The sequence below is a fragment of the Temnothorax curvispinosus genome, unplaced genomic scaffold, assembly GCF_003070985.1.
Source record: "Temnothorax curvispinosus isolate PA1 unplaced genomic scaffold, ASM307098v1 QBEX01017555.1, whole genome shotgun sequence".
Classification (NCBI taxonomy): Eukaryota; Metazoa; Arthropoda; class Insecta; order Hymenoptera; family Formicidae; genus Temnothorax; species Temnothorax curvispinosus.
In genome coordinates, this window is record NW_020227335.1 from 1 (window position 1) to 19373 (window position 19373).

At 48.0% G+C, this 19373-nt stretch overlaps 4 protein-coding genes across 5 annotated transcripts; all 4 read left to right on the forward strand.

Annotated features, from left to right (window-relative positions):
* The first annotated feature begins 3680 nt into the window (after positions 1-3680).
* LOC112467568 lies at positions 3681-4750 on the forward strand. Its single transcript, XM_025036253.1, has 2 exons — positions 3681-4094; positions 4322-4750. The coding sequence occupies exons 1-2, from the start codon at positions 3681-3683 to the stop codon at positions 4748-4750; spliced, it is 843 nt and encodes a 280-aa protein (XP_024892021.1).
* A 67-nt stretch (positions 4751-4817) lies between these two features.
* On the forward strand, positions 4818-5501 carry LOC112467569 (RNA polymerase II degradation factor 1-like). Its single transcript, XM_025036254.1, has 3 exons — positions 4818-4997; positions 5051-5131; positions 5214-5501. Exons 1-3 carry the CDS (start codon positions 4818-4820, stop codon positions 5499-5501), a joined length of 549 nt encoding a protein of 182 aa, XP_024892022.1.
* Positions 5502-5554: 53 nt separating this feature from the next.
* LOC112467570 lies at positions 5555-6139 on the forward strand. Its single transcript, XM_025036255.1, has one exon. It carries the CDS (start codon positions 5555-5557, stop codon positions 6137-6139), a length of 585 nt encoding a protein of 194 aa, XP_024892023.1.
* An 11291-nt stretch (positions 6140-17430) lies between these two features.
* Positions 17431-19304, forward strand: LOC112467572 (2-amino-3-ketobutyrate coenzyme A ligase, mitochondrial-like). 2 transcript variants are annotated; one of them, XM_025036257.1, is made up of 3 exons: positions 17431-17639; positions 18090-18199; positions 19247-19304. In XM_025036257.1, exons 1-3 carry the CDS (start codon positions 17462-17464, stop codon positions 19253-19255), a joined length of 297 nt encoding a protein of 98 aa, XP_024892025.1. In that variant the 5' UTR covers positions 17431-17461; the 3' UTR covers positions 19256-19304. The 2 variants fall into 2 exon arrangements, with proteins under 2 accessions (XP_024892025.1, XP_024892024.1); XM_025036256.1 differs by lacking the exon at positions 19247-19304 and having other exon boundaries at positions 18090-18344.
* The last annotated feature ends 69 nt before the right edge of the window (positions 19305-19373 follow it).

Below are 19373 nucleotides of genomic sequence, written 5' to 3' on the forward strand. Positions count from 1 at the left end.
ACACTTAAAAACTATGAGGAAGCAATGTGCAAGTTTCTACTTGCACAATTAAAAACAATGTGTAAGTTTCTATTTGCACACTTTTTTCCATTATTCCCTTCATATCTTTTTCACTCTCCGCCAACATCGCTCTATCGTCCGTATAAACCAGCGTATATAACTTCCTCCCTCCCAACCTAATTCCCCCAACCCCCTCTTCTCAGCTCATCATTAATGTCCGTCAACAGCAACGTAAACAAAATCGGACTTAACGGGCACCCCTGTTTTTTAAGTTTTGAATGAAACGGCGAATGTATGCGGTAATACGGAGAAGTCGGATCCAGCTCGAGCACGAGGTGGGCAGATCCCACTCAGGAGTTGGATCGACGAGATGAACGGTAACTTTGCGCGCTTCGGAAGATACTGTTTGCAAAACTTCCTTTTCGATAGGAGTCGGCCTTCGGAGGAGGATCGGCCACAAGGCCGGGGATTTTCTAAGCCACGGAAGGCCGAACCACCATAATTTATGGTGGACAAGGTCGACAGCAATAGAGCCGCGAGAAGCGCAGTCGGCAGGATTGTCGTAAGAACGGACGTGCTGCCAACGTATTGACGGAAGGCGCGTCTGCACCTCGGAGACGCGGTTCGCGACGTAGGAATTCCATCGAAATGGATGTTGTTGAATCCAAGCCAATGCGATTTGGGAATCAGTCCATCCGAATAATGACGCTCGCGGAAAGCGCAGGGAATTTTTTACCCAATCTAATAACCGAGTTAATAGAACGACGGCGTTAAGTTCTAATCGTGGAACGCTGACGGTTTTTAACGGCGCGACCTTTGTTTTGGCCGCGAGGAGGGTAACCTGAATATTTGTGGTAGAATGCACGATTCGGAGGTAAACGACCGCGGCGTAAGCTCGAATGGACGCGTCCGCGAATCCGTGTAATTCCACTTCGATTTTATCTTGACGCATCCCTGTCCATCGGGGAATGCGTATTTCACTAATATGAGGCAAATCCGTAAAATAATTAATCCAATGAGGTAAAAGATCGTCGGGGATCGGAGAGTCCCAATCAATTTTACGGAGCCAGAGTTCTTGCATTAACATCTTGGCCGCGATGACTATCGGTGACGCCCATCCGAGGGGGTCATATAACCTTGCAATAAATGATAAAACGGAGCGTTTAGTATGAACAGTTACGGCGTAAGGCGAGATTACAAAAGTAAACGAGTCGTCATGCGGGGACCAAGATAGGCCGAGGACCTTCCCCCTTGTGGTGGACTGCCTTGGCGCGGCGAGGGGGCTCCCCGTTCGGATCCGGCGGGTCATATCCGGTGGCTTCTGCTTGCAGAGGTCACTGCGGTGACCCGTCGGTGAGGTGCGGGGTCTAAGAGTCCACCCTTCCTGCCGCCGGCCCTCGGGCCGGAGGGGCGGGAAGAATGGGAGCCCGGCGACTCCCTAGGGACTGACCTTCGGGTCGGACCCAATCGCCGGTAGGGGAAGGCGACCCCGACTTCAAACGCCCGTTCGGCCGGGACCGATAGGTGAAGCCGTGTCTTCACCGCCGGCCATGAGCCTTCACTTCTTGGCCATTGCACGCCGGTGCTCCGGCAGGCTGGGCAGTGGAAGCTGGTGTTTCCTCCCCGTCACTCACTGCACGTCGGTGCTTCGGCAGAGTGGCGGGGGGGTTGGTTCCCCACGGGGTTCCCGGGAGGTGGGTTCCTTCCCCACTTCTGCGGCGGGCAGGGATGGCGTCTCGTTGCGGGAGTGGGAGGACCCTGGCCAGCGCTCCTTTAGGGGCGTACGCCCTTTTCAGGGCGGGCGGGGGTAACCACCTTTCGTCCCTTCCCCGTACGTGGTGTAGGTGAGGGCGGAGGGTAGGGCCCGCACTGCGGACTTGCACACCAGGGATGTGATCCCACGGTGTCCGCAGTGCGGAGGGCAGTCCCGAGCCGCTTCGACGTTTTCGGAGGTCGGGGTCGGGCTGCCTGGAAGGGGGACCTGTCAGGCCGCTCGGACATACTCCGAGGTCGGGGCCGGCGAGTCCAACCGTCGGACGCAAGGGCCGGCGGCGCGTTGGTTAGCTCGTTAGTCGGCGATCGGCTGGGGGTCTCCGTCGTCTCCTCTCGCGGGCGGCGGGGGGCTGGGATCGAGCTTGCTCGGCCGGTCCTCTCGTCGTTCGTGGGGGGGGGCGGCGGGGGCTTTCCGGTCGGGGTCGGCTGCAGGCGGTGTTTCAAGGGTCGTGGGCGGCTCCCGGGAAGACTCCCGGGGGGGCGTCCTCGATACGGGTTTGGCAAACCCGGGGATACCCGAGCTCGGGCAGGCTGGGCTCGTTAGCCGTGGTGAAGGCAACCAGCCTAAGGGAGGGCCACCCCGAAAACAAACCAACTTTAAATAATATGAAAGATGTCGAATAAAGTAAGGGAAGGCCTACCGTCCTAGGGGATTTCGGAACCCCAGGGACCGGCGCGGAGTGGGATATTGTCCCGGTTCCCCCCGTGTCGTCATCGAACGACGGGCCGACCTGCGTGTTGCGGGCGAGCACGCAGGTGGAACGAGCGATCGCTCAGGTAATGCGGTGAAGCAAGGCGTCACCAAGGTGACGAGGGGCAAGTCCTCTAGGACAACTAGAGGAACAATGAGGGGTCCTGCGGGTGCACGGGCGAAAACCAAACAGCCTTCGCACAAACGCGTTCCCGAGGATGATCCCACTACGAGCGAGGATGAGGAGAACAACCTCGCCTTGCGTATTTGTAAAAAAGACGGGAAGAAAGACGACGCATTAATAGTCGCGTCTGAGAAGTCCTTGGACGGAACTAATGCTGTTAAATCAGGAAAACTTCTGTCCGGGTCCTGCTCCGAGGATTCCCTAGAGGATGAGAAATCCTTCGAGGTTACAGAAGAGGAGGACAGCCACACTGATGCGGAGATGAAGGAGTCTTCGACCAGGCAGGTGAGGAAGACGGAACCGTCGGCCAAGCCGGCCGAGACGGAGGAGGTTTTGAGAGGTCAAAGTAGGCCTGTAACAACGGGTGCCTACGAGGAGAAAAAGTACCAACAGGCCAAACGGAATAGGATAATGGAGAAGCAAAGACTCCAAGATATCCAAAATCCTGCGGTTCCGGTAAACCCCTCAAAAAATAGAAAGATTCGGAAGAAAGGATTGTTGGAGGAATTACGCGATGCCCCAACGGTCGACCTCCCGAACCGTATCTTGGAGGCTGTCAAGGTGGTTGACAGGATATGTCAGACTGCCGGAAATCTCAAAGGCACCGACCAGAGGTCCCTGAGGGACGCCGCTGCAACAATTACAGTAGCGACAACGCACATGGTTGGTAGGCTTGGGCAAGTCACCGAGATAGCCATGAATGTAGAGGTAGAAGAGCTTTGCCAACAAATGGCAGCGATGAAAAAAGAAAACGAGGAGCTGAGAGCCCTCGTGGAAAAGTCGCTAACCATTAGGAGAGAAGAGCCCATGGATGTGGAGCCCTGTGACACTCCTCTCCCGGACTCCCTGGCTCGTAAAAGGGGAGCAAGAAAAGTGAGACACGATAAAGTGATCCCCAACTACTCGAAATCCACGGACGAAGAGGAGAGGGAAAGGGCAAGAGCAGAGTCCGATGCCAGACGCCAGGTGATCCTCAAAGAGATAGTCCAAGAAGAAATGCCGGCGGCGTAGAGGCCAGCGCTTGGTGGGAAGATGGCGGTATTGGAGGAGGCTGTCCCACCTGAACACGCAGCGCAGGGAACACAGAGTCTCGACGAGAGACTGATGAAACTCAAACATAAGTTTGAACGTATGTTCGAAAGTCTGGCTAATAAATTGGCCATCAACCAAGTGACCGCTCCGTCAACTGCTCAGCAAAAGGCAGGCAGGGGCGGCCAGACAGCAGCTGCTCAGGAAATCTCTATCCCCAATAAGGGAAAGAGGATGGTGAGTGGCGATAGGAGGAAGAAGACCTCCAGCGGCAAGGGTGCGCAGAAGCCCTCGTTCGCAGAGGAGCAAGAAGTGGTAGCGGTGCAAAAGGGACTAAGACCTCTGGCACCGCAACAACCAAACAGGCCGGTAAAACCACCCCTGCCACTAGGGCCCCATCAGGGAACACTGCGTCAAGTGCGTGGACTACGGTGGGGAAGAAAGGCAAAGCGGTTGGACGTAAGGCCGAAGGGAAGGTTGGAGGCGCGGGCGGAACATCGGCTGGGGGAAACAAACCAGCCGCCACCGTGCAAAACAATCCGGCTAAACCGGGGGGTAGGAACGCGGAGTCGGGTAGTGCCCTCCCCAAGAGAGGAAAAAAAAGGTCGCCACGCTCCGCGGCGATCACGATTACGAATTTGGAGGGAAACTACCACGAACTTCTAGATGAGGCCCGCTCCAAGATAAACCCAGGGGAACTGGGTTTCACAACGGGCTTCAAGCCGAAGAGGGCTCAGACCGGGGCTTTAATCATTGAAGTCCCCGGCAAAGACAGCTCGGCCAAGGCGGATCTACTTGCTAACCACCTGGCCAAAGTCTTCGAGGGACGCCCTGGGGTCAAGATTGCGAGACCCACAAAGACAGGCGAGATAAGAATCCTTGACCTTACGGATTCAGCCACAGCGGAGGAGCTGGTGGTAGTTATTGCGGAAGTGGAAAGCTGCGTACCCAAGCAGGTTCAAGTTGGCCCGCTCGTCAAGGGACCGAACGGTCTCTTTACAGCGTGGGCGAGGTGCCTGCTAACGGCGGTGAGTGCCATCCAAAAGGCTGGCAATAAACTGATGGTGGGTTAGTTCCTCGCAAGGGTGCAGCCGCTCGAGGAGCGCCCCCTACAATGCTTCAAGTGCTTGGAAGGGGGACATGTCCGAGCGGCCTGCACAGGCGATGTGGACCGTAGCACCCGGTGCTTCCGGTGCGGAGACAACAACCACCGAGCACGGGAATGCAGAGCCCCCCCCCAAGTGTCCCGTCTGCAGCGACCTGGGAAAACCGGCGGGACACAGGGCGGGCGGTAAACTTGTCCTTCCGCAAGGAAGAAAAGTAAGCCGCTAAGAAGTAAGGGAGCCACAAAACCGGGTACATTCTCCTTCCAGGCCGAAACAGGCAACGGGTCGAGGGGCAGATCGGAGTCGGGACCTCCTAAAGCCCAACCGAGAATCACCTCTATTGAAAAGGTGAGACTCTCGGTCAGCAAGAGGAAGGCTGAGGAAAGAACAGCCTCAGATGTAGAGAGCTGCGGGGAAGTTGAAATGGTAGACAGACCCAAAGCCTAGAGAAAGAGGAAAAACAGAACGAGACTCGGACCAAGCGAAAAGGCAACAGCGGCAGCAACAACCGCTGCAGCTGCAGGAGCAGCAGCCACAGCTACCGTGGCAGCAACTCGTTCCTGCGCAGAACCCTGAGGAAATACAGGGTAACGAAGAGGTGGAAATGGAGCTAACGGAGCCGCAGCAAACGACCCCATTGCCGGTTCCAGCCCATGAAGCGACGCCCGAGACTTACGAGCAAGTAGTGCAGGAAATGCAGCAGAATGCAGAGCCTTAATTAGTAAGAGGAGAAGAGAAAGAGGTGGGGGCCTTTGGTGACGAGTACTACTAATGGCCCCCCAGCGCATTCTGCAGGCTAATCTAAATCACACCACCGCCTCGCAGGACGTGTTTCTTCACATTGTGGCGGAGCAGGGGTGTAACCTGGGGGTGGCCGCCAAGCCGTACAGAGTGTCGCCGAACAACGCGTTGTGGGCGGGTAGCCGGTGCGGTTCGGTGGCCATAACATGGAGACAGACGCGGGATCCGGTTCCCTGCTCCAAGTTTGGGGTGGGGAACGGATACGTCGTCGTGAAATGGGGCCGTGTCTACGTGGCGGGAGTATACGTTTCTCCCAATATGGACACGGCCTCATTCGAGAGGGTATTAGACGAATTGAGAATTTGTCTAATGAGAATTCCGCCAGCACACAGGCAAATTCTGGTGGCCGGGGATTTCAACGCCAAATCGACGTTGTGGGGCTCCCCGGACGCTACTGCCAACGCTAGGGGCGGAATTCTCGAGTTATGGATGGCGGGCCTGGGACTCGTGTTGCTGAATTCCGGGAACGCACAGACCTGTGTGAGACTGCGGGGGGGATCCATAATCGATCTGACTTGGGCCAGTCCCTCCGTAGCCCGCCGGGTAAGGGATTAGAACCGCCCGGCGGGTGGCCGAAGAGATCGAGACATTGTCCGATCATTTATTTATAGAGATGAGTCTCTCGGCCGCCCCCTCGAAAGTCCAGGCCCGTCGGAGGGAGACGGAACTCCGCTTCCCGAGATGGAGCTTAAGGAAACTGGACGAAGACTATTTAAGAGCCTCGATCAGCGCCTCGCTGTGGGTCGACAATCTCACGACAATCGAGGACGTCGACGAAGCGGCCGGGAAGATAGGGGAAATAATAAAGGAGGCGTGCGATGCCGCCATGCCCCGTTTCCGGCCGCAATCAAGGAAGACAGCTTACTGGTGGACGAAGGAGATCGCCGAACTAAGGCGCTCCTCCGTCCACGCTAGGCGACGCTGGCTTCGAGCCAGAAGAAGAGGCGACCAGCGTTTACTAGAGGAGACGGATGTGGAGTATCGCTCCGCCAAGCAGCTCTACTCCCAGGCCATAAAAGTGGCCAAGGACGGGTCCTGGCAGGAGCTCTTGAAGGCTCTGGATGAAGACCCGTGGGGGCGTCCGTACAGAATAGTCCTCAATAAGTTGAGGACTTGGACGCCCCCGATCACGGAGTCCATGGAACCCGAGTTCCTCGAGGAAGTGGTGAGTACCCTCTTCCCCGACGATCCCGGGGAGAGGATGCACGGAGGTCCTGCTCCACCCACGGTGGAGTGGGAGGAGGGACTCGGTGTATCCATGGACGAGTTGAGTAAAGCCGCCAAGCGTCTCAAGGCGGGCAAAGCTCCAGGGCCGGACGGAGTGCCGGGCAAGGTTTGGTCCTTGGTCACCGGGGAACTGGCCGAGCGCCTGTGCGCACTGTACACAATGTGTCTCCGGCACGGCCGGTTCCCCAAGGCGTGGAAAATCGCAAAGTAGGTCCTCCTCCCCAAACCGGGGAAGCCCGCGGATCAGCCATCGTCATACAGACCAATTTGTCTGCTGGACGAAATCGGCAAATTGTTCGAAAGGATCATAGCCGACCGACTAGTCCGGCACTTGTCCCGGAGGGGTCCGGATTTATCGGACAATCAATACGGCTTCCGAGAGGGGCGATCAACGATCGACGCCCTGAAGCGCATCATGTCCCTCTCGGAGACCGCTACGGAGGCCGGCAGGGTGTTGCTGGGAGTAAGCTTCGACATCGCGAATGCTTTCAACACCCTGCCGTGGCCAACGATAAGGGAGGCACTACTCTATCACGGCGTGCCTCCCTACTTAGTGGCCATATTGTTCGACTACCTCCGGGACAGACAGTTGGTCTACACGGACCAAGATGGTCCGTGTCAGGCTGGTCGTGCGGGGGGTTCCACAGGGGTCGGTCCTCGGGCCGCTTCTGTGGAACTTGGGTTGGGATTACGTTCTCCGGATCGCCCTCCTCCCGGGGTGTTGGTTGAATGGTTTCGCCGACGACACCTTCCTGGGAGTTAAGGGCGATACGTGGGAGGAGGCCATACGGAAGGCAAATGTCGCAATGGCGGCGGTTGTGGCCGCAACGAGAAGGGTGGGCGTCAAGGTGGCTCCCCAGAAGACGCAGGTCGTCTTCTTTCACGGGAAGTCCAAGGGGAAGCCACCAGCCGACGTCTATATCATGGTCGAGGGAACCCGTGTCTCCGTGGGGTCCAGCATGAAGTTGCTGGGCCTCTGGTTGGACGGTACCTGGAGCTTTGGCGAGCACTTCGCTCGCCTTACTCCAAAAGCCAAAGGAGTAGCTAATAGTTTGGCGAGGCTAATGCCAAACATGGGAGGGGCGAGCGGTCGTGCTCGCCGGCTCTACGCCGCGACCGTGCAGGCCGTGACGCTCTACGGCGCCCCGATTTGGGTGTCGGCAATGGAGGGCTCGCGCCAACTGCGGGCGAAACTTCGCCAAGTGCAGAGGACGATCGCCCAGAGAGTATCACGTGCCTATAGCACGGTCTCCAATGCGGCAGCAAAAACCCTGGCAGGCCTCCCCCCGATGGAGCTTGCAGCCCGACAGTACGCCGAAGTATACCGGCGTGTAAAAGAGCTGCAAACCGGGGGAAGACCAATCCTGCCGAGGGCGCGCAGAGTCATAAGGCTCCAGGAGAAGGTCTGGTCTAAAAGTGGCAGAACTGGCTAGATAAAGCCGAATTTGGTAGGAGGACCGTCGATGCCGTCCGACCCTGCTTGGCCGAGTGGTTGAGCGGTCGGAGACACGGATTGTCATATCACGCTGTGCAGGTGCTTACCGGGCACGGATGCTTTGGTAAGTACCTGCACAGAATAGGGAAAAAGGCCACAACTGCCACCACTGCGACGAGGTGGAGGACACGGCGCAGCACACGCTGGAGGTATATCCAGCGTGGGCAGCACAGCGCCGTGTTCTACAGGGGGAGGTCGGGAATGACCTCTCCTTCCCGGTTGTAGCGGCGGCAGCAGTCGGGAATGAAACGAAGTGGCGGGCATTCCTGGCCTTCTGCGGCAGTGTAATGTCGCAGAAGGAGGTGAGCGAGAGGATTAGGAGGGGAAAAGTACGCCCCCCCTCCGACCGACAGGGAAGAAGAGGAGGAGGAGTGGACGCCGAGGCGACCATCAAGAGTTTCGTCGCCGCCAGAAGTGTGGCGGCGACGATTGCGGCCTCGAAACGGTGCCCTGAATACGGTCCCACGTAGGGCGCGATAGGAGGGGGAGAAGGGGGACGGGCTCCGAGGACTAGAGAGGAGATGGTGGGCATTTCTTGGCTTTTGCGGCCAAGTAATGTCCCGCAAAGAGGAGGATGAGAGGATCCGTCGGGGGGAGGTAGTTCCTCCTTCACCACCATCGACGGATTCCTCCGACTAGATTCCTGTCAACCACCGGTGCTAGGAAATGACAGGTGCCATTACACAAGGCACGAGCAGGAGATACACCTTTGGGAGACTCCCCTCCGACTGAGGGGAATCCCGGAGGAGAGGAGGTTTGGCGTCCCGGCGGGGTAACGGGCGCCGAACACAACTCCCACAACTACGGGAGGAATGGCGGGGTGGGTGGTGTCCACACTCCGCCACACACAATAAGAATAGATGGCTCAATAGAGCCGACGAGTCAAATCGTCGGGAAAGGAAGCCCAAGCCAGGGTCTAGCGCTGGAGATGTCCCGGAAGTAATGATAGTCAGTTCCCGGGGCGTCTCCATAAGCGCGGCGAAGGACACCCGCTGGGTTTTAGTGGGTAAGAATCCCACACTCCCCCCGCTCCTTTCCCCGGAGGGCAAGGGAGTCTTCCCTCTCCAACATCAGAGGGGGCTACCGGGCCATATACCGGGCCTTAGAGCCCGGGAACCCGGTAGTAGATTTCCCAGCGTCAAAAAAAAAAAGGCCGAGGACCTTGAGCGTGTCATCGCGATTGATCGGATAGTCCGAGGATTCACGTTGATCCTCCGGGATATCCGTCAATAGTTTGGCTGAATTTGCGGCCCATTTTCGGAGGGAAAAACATCTGCGATTCATTACGACGAGTTGCTTGCGTTTTTCGAACAGCGACGGAAGGTCGTCTGCTCCGAAAAGAACGTCCTCGACGTAGGTCGATTCTTCGATTATAGAAACCGCGTCGGGGAAATCTTTACATTCGTCCCGAGCTAATTGAAGAAGGCAGTGCTGCGCGAGAAATGGCGATGGCTTTTGGCCGTGAGTCACGGTAAGCAAGCGATACGGTCGAATCAACAGACTTTCGGGAGGGCGCCAAAGAATTCGTTGGAAATCCGCGTCGTCCCGATGCATGCGTATCTGACGGAACATCTTCGCGATGTCCGCCATGTATACGTAACGGGATAGTCGCCAGCGTAAAATTATTGCAGCGATGTCTTGTTGTAGCTTCGGTCCCGCCATTAGGAAATCGTTGAGAGTGGTTTTATCGTCCGACTTGCTCGACGCGTTAAACACGACGCGTAATTTAGTAGTTGTACTCGATTCGCGTAAAACGAAATGATGCGGAATGTACACCGGGGGGTATCGAGAGGGCTCGTCGTCGTGTACCTCTTCCATGTGCCCCATGGATTTGTACTCCTTTAGGAAATCGTGATACTGAGCGGCGATCTCGGGTTTCTGCGAGAGTCGGCGCTCCATTTTGGAGTACAAGAAAGAAGTCTTTCGAAAAGTGTCGCCTATATGAAGGGGGCCGTTCTGAAAGCAAACAAACAATGTAACGTCCTTGAGAATCGCGAGAATGCGTATTAGCGAAATGATTTTCGCACGTTCTTCCTCTTCGGTGAGAGGATTTTGAGAGGAGATACTTTCGTCCTCCCAAAAACTTTGGCTCAATAAATTCGTATCCGCGCAGGATACGCAATTCAAAACGGAAGCGGACTCTCCGGCTGGGCGCGCGGTGCCGGCAGAACCGGAGACGATTCATCCGAAAACAGTAAGCTGGCCCGTCGGGGTGCCGACCGGACCTTGACGGAGGCCGTCGAGCAGCAGAGAACCGTATAATTCCGCGCCGATTAGTACATAAATCGGGCGATTACAAGAGGGATCGGGATCTGCTAACGGTAAATCGCGTAGATGCGGCCACATTGCGGCTGGCTTTGTTTGAGAGGCTGTGTACGAAGTGATTCGTTGGTATACGTAGCCCGAAAATGGGAATATCGGTCCCTGTTTGTCGCATGGCGCGAGCGTGAGATTAACTTGGGATCGCGCGACTCCATTAAATTTCTCTCCGAAGCAATGTATTTTTAACGCGGCACGATGACGCCTGGTTCGCATAGTCTGACAAAGAGATTCGAATATGAAACTGTATGTCGAGCCCTGATCTAGCAGCGCACGTACTTTAAATGTGCGGCCTTCGATAGTACTTAGATTAACATACGCAGTAGCGAGAAGTACATGAGGCGGCTGCGTTACATCTCGAATAGCATGCACGGTTTGAACGGACGCGGAGGGCGTGGCCGGAGGCTCGGGAGCAGCGGCGACAGACACAGCTGACGGCGCGGAGGACGGCGAGTTAATCGCAAAAAGCTCACATTTGGTACCACTTGCTGTACCCTCGCTGTGAAGCAGCGAATGGTAGGCTTGACGGCATCGATTGCAACGTCCTTTGCTCAGACAATTCTTTAAGTAATGCTCGGTCCTCAAGTCACTAACCTATGCTAAGTTGTAAAGCGAGGTCCACCCTGCCTACCAGCGGAGGGGGTGCGGGAGGGGGGCCAAAGGCCCCTCCTTGCACCCCCCCCGCGCGCGCGCGTGTGTGTGTGTACACCATGTGGCTGCGACATATTCATCATCAAAAGCCACGCAAGGATGTTAGGTGATAGAATTTAAATAACATATTGTCAGGAAAAGTTAGTCGATTTATTAATTCAGTATGATGTTTTGGCAGCTACAATTAAGTGTAGTAAATGTAGCAATGATATTAATATCGATAAAGAGATATTAATGTACCGATGTAGAAAACGGTACTATGTAAAAAATGTACACAAGAAACGTGTGTTCAAGCAGTGCTGGTACTTGGTTTTTGATCTCTAGATGTACCTGGCTGGTCCTCAGAGGTGAATGTCGGAGGATATATTTCGGCGATGAGCTCAAAGAATTTTTCAATTCGTTCCAGACGGCTATAGGCGCGTTTGAAAAGAAATTCGCACAAATATCCAAGGACCTGATCCTCCCTGGTTCCGTACCTTGGAATATTGCCGCGAACTTCTCTCCAAACACGCTCTATGTGCTGCGTATGAGCGCCTGAAATTGGAAAAATTTATTAGATACAAGGAATAAAAATAATATAATTAACAACTGTACAATTTCGATTATTTTAATATATATATTAATTTTGAACATCTTTCACCGCTTTCAGGATCGACGAAGTTAAAGGAATGGTTAACTGTCGCATGTTGGAAGCCCTCATTGTTTAGACAATTATAGGACTTCCAACAATCTGACATGATCGTAGTGCCTGGCAGTATCCATTTGTTGATACACACCAGGAGTGTAGTTTCCGTCCGATCCTGAACTGGAACGATAAAAATTTTCTTTAAGCCTCGTCCATATCCTCCGAATATCCAGTTACTTCTGACGAGCCGACCACGATTATATTTTCTCTTTCCAATCTTTGCCTCGTTAATTTCGACTGTGCGTCCTGGGCCACCAAGTTTCTCACTATGCTGTTCAGCCCAGAACACACAGACCTGTAAAAAAAAATAACATTAATTTTTTATTTCATACATTACTATATATTTTTGAAAAACATATATGCAGTACGTATATTTATAAACATGTTAAAATATAATTACCTCTCGGCAAAAATTAAACCAATCCACAATCGTGGCCGACGACGACACGCCAGTTTCAGCCAGAGTGTCATCTTGACGTGGATGTCGCAACATCAAAAAACATGTAACAATTTTATATATTGTTGCCACGTCAAAATGACTTTTGCCGAACCAAGTACTTGCTTTGGCACTTTTGTCGAAATCGCACTGCATCGAGACACGTTTCTTGTGTATATTTTTTACGTTGTACCGTTTTCTACATCGGAAGATTAATGTCTCTTTATCGATATTAATATCACTGCCACATTTACTACACTTAATTGTAGCTGCCAAAACACCATGCAGGATTAAAAAATCTACTAACTTTTCTTGGAAATACGTTAAATGGCCAAACTCTAACAAGCCCAACATTGTTGCGTGGCGTCAAGCGTGCGATTGCGTGTCGCGTGTCTGACAATAACATTGTTGTGCTTCATTTGTTTAAGTTCGTTAATTTCAAAATTCGTGCATTCAACTGCGTGTGGTTACGGAGCATGCGCGTGCGGCCACTGAGCATGCGCATCCCCAGTAAAACAGGTACATTGCATCTGCGTCGAATCTACGTAATACGTGGATGGAGATTCATCCGCGAGTTATCCACGTATATTCAACGTTTCTTGTCCATCGTCAAAATCGAAGAACCTTATTTACGTGGATTCAACGTTTCTTTTCTATCGCCAAAATCGAAGTACCTTATCCGCGTGGATTCAACGTTTCTTTTCCGTCGCCAAAATCGAAGTATCTCATCTGCGTAGTATCAATGTAGATTTTGCGAATATTTCCACTGTTCTACTGACAGATAATTTATCAATCTCAAGAGACATTGATGTTGTCAATCGCAATTAATATAACTAAATGGAACGTTTTAATGGTTAATTAATGAAAATTATAGTGAGAGCGAGTCAGTGGTCTCCTATGCTAGACGCTGGATTCACGCTTCGGTGATCTGGGTTCGATCCCAGTCAGGTACACAAAATCCTGGGGAGTTTTTTTCCCGGTGATTCGTGGTGGGTCTAGTAGAAGGCGGCGGGGGTTACAGGATGTGCGCCTTCTCGGGATTTTCGGGGGACGCCATCAAGTCGATTTCTCCCTCCTAATGGGGGACTCGCCCCCACCTGCCCTGGTGACGGGTATGGTGGGGAAAGAGGAGATATCGGCGCTACCGTCCTTCGAAGAGAGACGTTAAACCGTTGGTCCATGAAGGAAGGAAACGGGAAACCACCTTCAGCATTTATCTCAAGAGAACATTATGGCTTCATTTACCGTAAAATTTTCCGGAGGACTAAATAGCTCCCCAATCGGATCTCCGGGGGGAGCTGCTTTGAATGATGCCACACGAAACGGAGTAAACCTGCGCAACAACCTCCAAATAGGCACATGGAACACTCGGGGCCTTCTACAAATCGGGAAACTGCTTATTGTGAAAAGAGAAATCTAGTTCCTCAAGCTGGACATAGTAGGACTGAGCGAGACACACTGGAGAGGGGAAGGACACTTCAGCACTGCATCCGGCAATGTCATATATTTTTCGGGCCACAACTCGGAGAGTCGCAACGGAGTGGCTCTGCTGCTTTCCAGTACAACTAACAGATCGGTCCTAGGGTACAAGGCGGTCAGCGATAGGGTTTTAATACTAAAAATCAATGCACACCCACTGAACATCAACATTATACAAGTGTATGCCCCTACGGCGGAGTCGACAGAGGAAGCCATCGAAACATTCTACGAACAGCTAGAAAATACTATAAACGACCTTCCCAGAGGCGAAATTCTTGTTGTGATGGGGGATGTGAACCCGAAGATTGGACGTACAGTCGTTCACTTAAAGGTTGCAACACTTTTTTTTGGATGGGTTTTGGAACGCACGAATATTTAGAGACTGCGAGCCACTGCGTCTAGGGAGCTGCCGTGACCAGCAGTGAGCTGTAGTGAGAGGTTAAAGACAGCTGTCAAAGGAGCACATACAGGGTGTGTATACACAACAAAAGCATCTTACAGCGTAACATTTGATAACAGGTAGGAACAAGACATCTTAAATAACGTATACTTTTTACGATATTTTAATTTAAATAAATAAATAAATAAATAGATAAATAAATAATTAAATAAATAAATAAATCTATTTAAATTAAAATATTTAAATTAAAAAATAGAGTAATTCCAATAACTTTCAAGTCTTAAATAATTTCTCTTACATATTTCGCGACGTTTGATAAGTCTATCTAGTTAAGATATAATATGAGCTAAACGATTTGTTATATATTTCTATACGTTGTAGAATTTTGCCAAAGGACTGGAATAAGAGAAAATTTTATTTTGCAATAAATATTTTAATATATTTATAATTATAAGTCAGATATGATTTGCTTTACAAAGATGCAGACTGTAGTAACCATCATATATATTCTTGCAGATAATATAAAGAAACGAGGAACTGTCCCCTTGCGCAAACGTATATGGCACACTCTTCTGCGTGTTATTCACAAGTGGATGAACATGAGTGGATACATCTATTCATGGCTTCCGTGAACTATTTCCAAGGAAAGTCCCACGACCACCTGCAGGTTGAACGATAAATAAATATATCATTCAGAATAAAACGCGAAAATTCGTTAGCTTAACTGGCAATAATTTTAATATTAATACAACAACGTTTCGACCTCTACTTTGGGTCCTTATCAAGTTATAAGTTATTTAGCAATGATTGAATTGCGCGTCAGGTTTTGAATCTAATGTTCGCTATGTTATACTTCCTGACCACATAGTTTAACGATGATAATAAGATCATTCAAAACCTGACGCGCAATTCAATCATTGCTAAATAACTTATAACTTGATAAGGACCCAAAGTAGAGGTCGAAACGTTGTTGTATTAATATTAAAATTATTGCTAGTTAGGCCGATGAATTTTCGTGTTTTATTATTTTATCACTGGCGAAGAATTATTTTATGGATTATTCAGAATGTTTTTTCTAACGAACAATTGTCCAAGGTGAATAGATTCGCAGAAACTTATTTCAATCAAAATCCAAACACTTTGTCAAACATTATAAAGCTGATAGAAAAGCGTACAAATAATCTTAAAGAGGCCGTACTTATTTTTACAAACCGATTTGGGAGAAATGAAAGTGACCAATTGATCTGATCAATCAAAAATATCAAATATGACCCAAGACATATAATTATCAGCATAATTTTTCAAATAATATTATTTTTATTTATTATTACCGTTTTGTATAAATAACATTTTATTCAGTTTTAATTATTTCTAATACGTCTTAATATTTTTCGAGTTCAACGAGTTCTGAGCTGAGCGTTGAATGGCGGCCGAAGAGGACGACCACGACGGCTCGCGCCGCCACGGAAGCCTCGCAGCAAGGAAGATCCGCGGAAGGCCAAGGCACGGGACCGAGCTCAGATCCTCGAGACTGGCGCGAGAACGCCGATCTTTTCACCTCGCCCAGGCCCGGCAATATTTAGTATTTTATTAATAGACTGGAAGTTACTGATAAAATTATCTACGACATATTACTGTTGTGTAATTAACAAATAATTTATATAGTATTATAGATTTGATGTTGTTTAATATCTTTCGTAAAATATCTCTAAACAGTAGTTATTACTATCTGTAGAATAAACATTGTATTTTCTGTTGAATCTTCAAAATTTAATATTGTTCATAACTTTTTTTTATTATCTTATACATTGCATATATTTTCGTCTATTATAAGTAAATTAATTTTTCGGAATATGACGTATGATGTATAAATATTCTTTATCACTTTTGTAGATCATTTATTTCAATTGCAATATTGAAAGATGTTATGTATTTCTATCGTTGTTAAAGAACTTGACGAGGTATAATATATTAGATTCCATGTATCGGATTCTTATTATTTTTCACTGTGTATGCTTTACATTTATTTATTATAGTTAGCTGAAACTATTTTTATATTGTGAGTATAAAAATTAATACATATTCTGTTAACGTTGAAATATCGAAATAATCTGTTTCAAATCAAGCGCAAGAAATATGTTTACTTTTAAATAAGGTTTTATATTATTTTTACGTATTATTATATTATTTTTAAAAGTCTGTGGAAAATTTTTAATTCTTTATGTTATTTCTAAATATTTTTGTAACATTTTGTTTGCATTAATAGAATTTTTTTCTACAGCCAAAAACAAGGTATTTTGCCCCTACAAAACACCCTGTTTTTGGTTGTAGAAAAAAATCATGACGTGTAGGAGCAAAATTGAGGTCACATTCGGTTTCAGCAGGCAAAAATACATTGGAATACCATAGTCTAGTCCATGGCGCAGACAACTTTTCTCTTTTTGTGGGCCTGTAAAGTTGGTGAAATCAACAACTTTGACCCCTTTATATCTTGAAAATAAAAAGCCAGCTAAATCTGAAACTTTCTGAGGATTCATGACTCATTATAGACTATCATTTAGTACTTGTAAGTAGAAGTCTAAATTCAAGGGTGAAAAAAGAGACTATTTTTAGCCTGTTTTTGCGGTCACTCTTTCTGCAAAAGAGAATAATAGGCAACAATCCACTAATTGGACAGCTATTAAAACAGTATGATTTTTTTCATGCCACTTGTGATATATGGGATTTTATACGATTATCTGTCGACATAATTTGACTCATCGGTAATGGCGAAAGAACACAGCTCTTAGAATAATACTTGTTTATTACAAACTAGAAGGTTTTATATCAGTTTTATATCAGTTTTTTATTATGCAGCTTCAAAAAGTATCGTTACAATAACAGTTACAATCGTTACAAATTCTTATACAGATCTGAAAGATTAGAAAGTGAATCTCCAAAGCTCGAGCCGCTTGTCCGGTCTGTAAATAAAGACACTGTCGATCGGCATCGACCCGGAGGGATTCACCTTAACCCATCGCCACTGTGTAATACGTGAAGAAGCCCAGCTTCACGAGGGTGATGAAGATGATGAAGAGAGGCGGTGGACAGCAGGCAGCATGCGTAGTGATCGGCAGTGATATTAAACTTTTATTGTGCTATTTAAACTTTTCTAATTTAAACATTACTTTATACATTATTAACAGATGATGGATTTTATAACAGACAGCACAAAGTTTTTGGATCGTTTAGCAGGCAATACCGAGCATTTCAGAAATGCGATGACTAAAGCTGGATTCATTGTCAGCGGCGATAACCATCCTATTTGTCCTGTTATGTTGGGTGATGCAAAATTAGCAACAACATTTGCAGATAAAATGATGGGTATGAATATATTTTCATATAAATTATAAAATCTTTAAAGAAATAAACTATCAATGATAAAATATACAACACCTACCATATTGTTACGCCCACGCTAAAACGGCCTTTAACTCCGAGCTGAAGCAAGCGGTCATTCCGCAGAAATCGTGAAGCGGTCCCTTGACAACGGGACATTTATTGATTTAATTACCGCCTGTCAGATTGATCTGGTGACTCGAATCGTTCGGTCCGGTTTCCCAGAACTCTCTTGTATTCCGTTCTGAGTTTAAATAAACCCAAGTTCCTATTGGTATAACGAGAGTGGTTATTTCTGCGATCCCGGAAGTACGCGGACACGTTCGTGAGTGCGCGCGACACGAATAGCGAACGGAGCGTAGGTAACAATATATTATCAAAGTTTTACGACTTATTCTGTTATATTGCACGAGAATGATTTTTTTTTTTTTACAGAAAAGGGAATTTACGTCATTGGATTCAGCTATCCCGTGGTACCAAAAGATAAAGCAAGAATATGTGTTCAGATTAGTGCAGCGCACTCGACCGAAGATATAGATCGTGCGGTAGGTGCTTTCTTACAAATTGGAAAAGAACTTGCGGTAATTTAATAAATACATTTTTAATAACGGCAAAGAAAAATTGAATGATTGATTCTGTCTTCAATATGCATTCTGTTTCATTATATAAATAAATAAATCGCAGTGTTAACGCTATATGTATATTTAAGCTTATTTGTATTATACAAATTAAATATTGCAAGTATATAAGTGCATGCGAATGTTGAACGTTGAATTTATTAATACGTGCAATAACAAATATCTTAATCGAGCAGTATATTAAAGGTGTACCTTTTTTTATACAAATTTTCAACGCGCAATGTTGTAAGTGTATAAAATCTTAAATTAGGTGTAAAGTTATATTGTTATTAAACATTTGTTACATAGAATGCTAAGGTTTGTACGGTTTAACGAGATTTTCCGAAAATTCCCTGACCTGTTGAACTCCACGCACTTCCCTTTCTAGCAATGGAAGCTGCGTGACGTGAAAGTCTTCATAAAGGTCTATTATCTTAAAAAGAAAAAAAAATTATTTAATTTATCTTTCAAGAATTTGACAAAGCAATAAAAATGAAATATTATTATTTTCTAATATAATTATTTAGCTCTAAAAGAATTACGAAAAACAAATTAAAATATCAGCTATAAATACAACGTTAATTATCTGCTCTAGATATTTATCTTAAATTTTATGCCTTGCAAGACACAGCCGACAAGGAGTATCACCCTTTTTCAAAAATAGCAGTTGGTTCACTATAATATTATGGGTATCAATACCATATTTTGTTAATTCTTGTACAAGTCGTTCTGTCTCATAAAGCGACAAAAATTCTGCTATGCAGACACATATAAATGTCGTCTGTTGTGGATTTCTGAACTGTTCGTTAACTTATCGAATGATAACAAGCATTTCCTCCATCTTATTGGAAAATGTATCCACATTAAAATCCGTTAATCCCAACAACGAACTTATAAAAAAAAATCTTTTTTTTCAATTTAAATAATTCAGGGAGGATACTTGATATACCTAATGTTAAAATGTATTAATTTTAGGTGAAATAACATGGATTAATTCGAACCTGTGTGATGAAAGGACTAAATCTTCATTTTTAAACGCATTAATTTTTCCAATTCTTTTTCAACCACTTGTGGAAACGATAGTAGCCTCAATGTGTGCCCA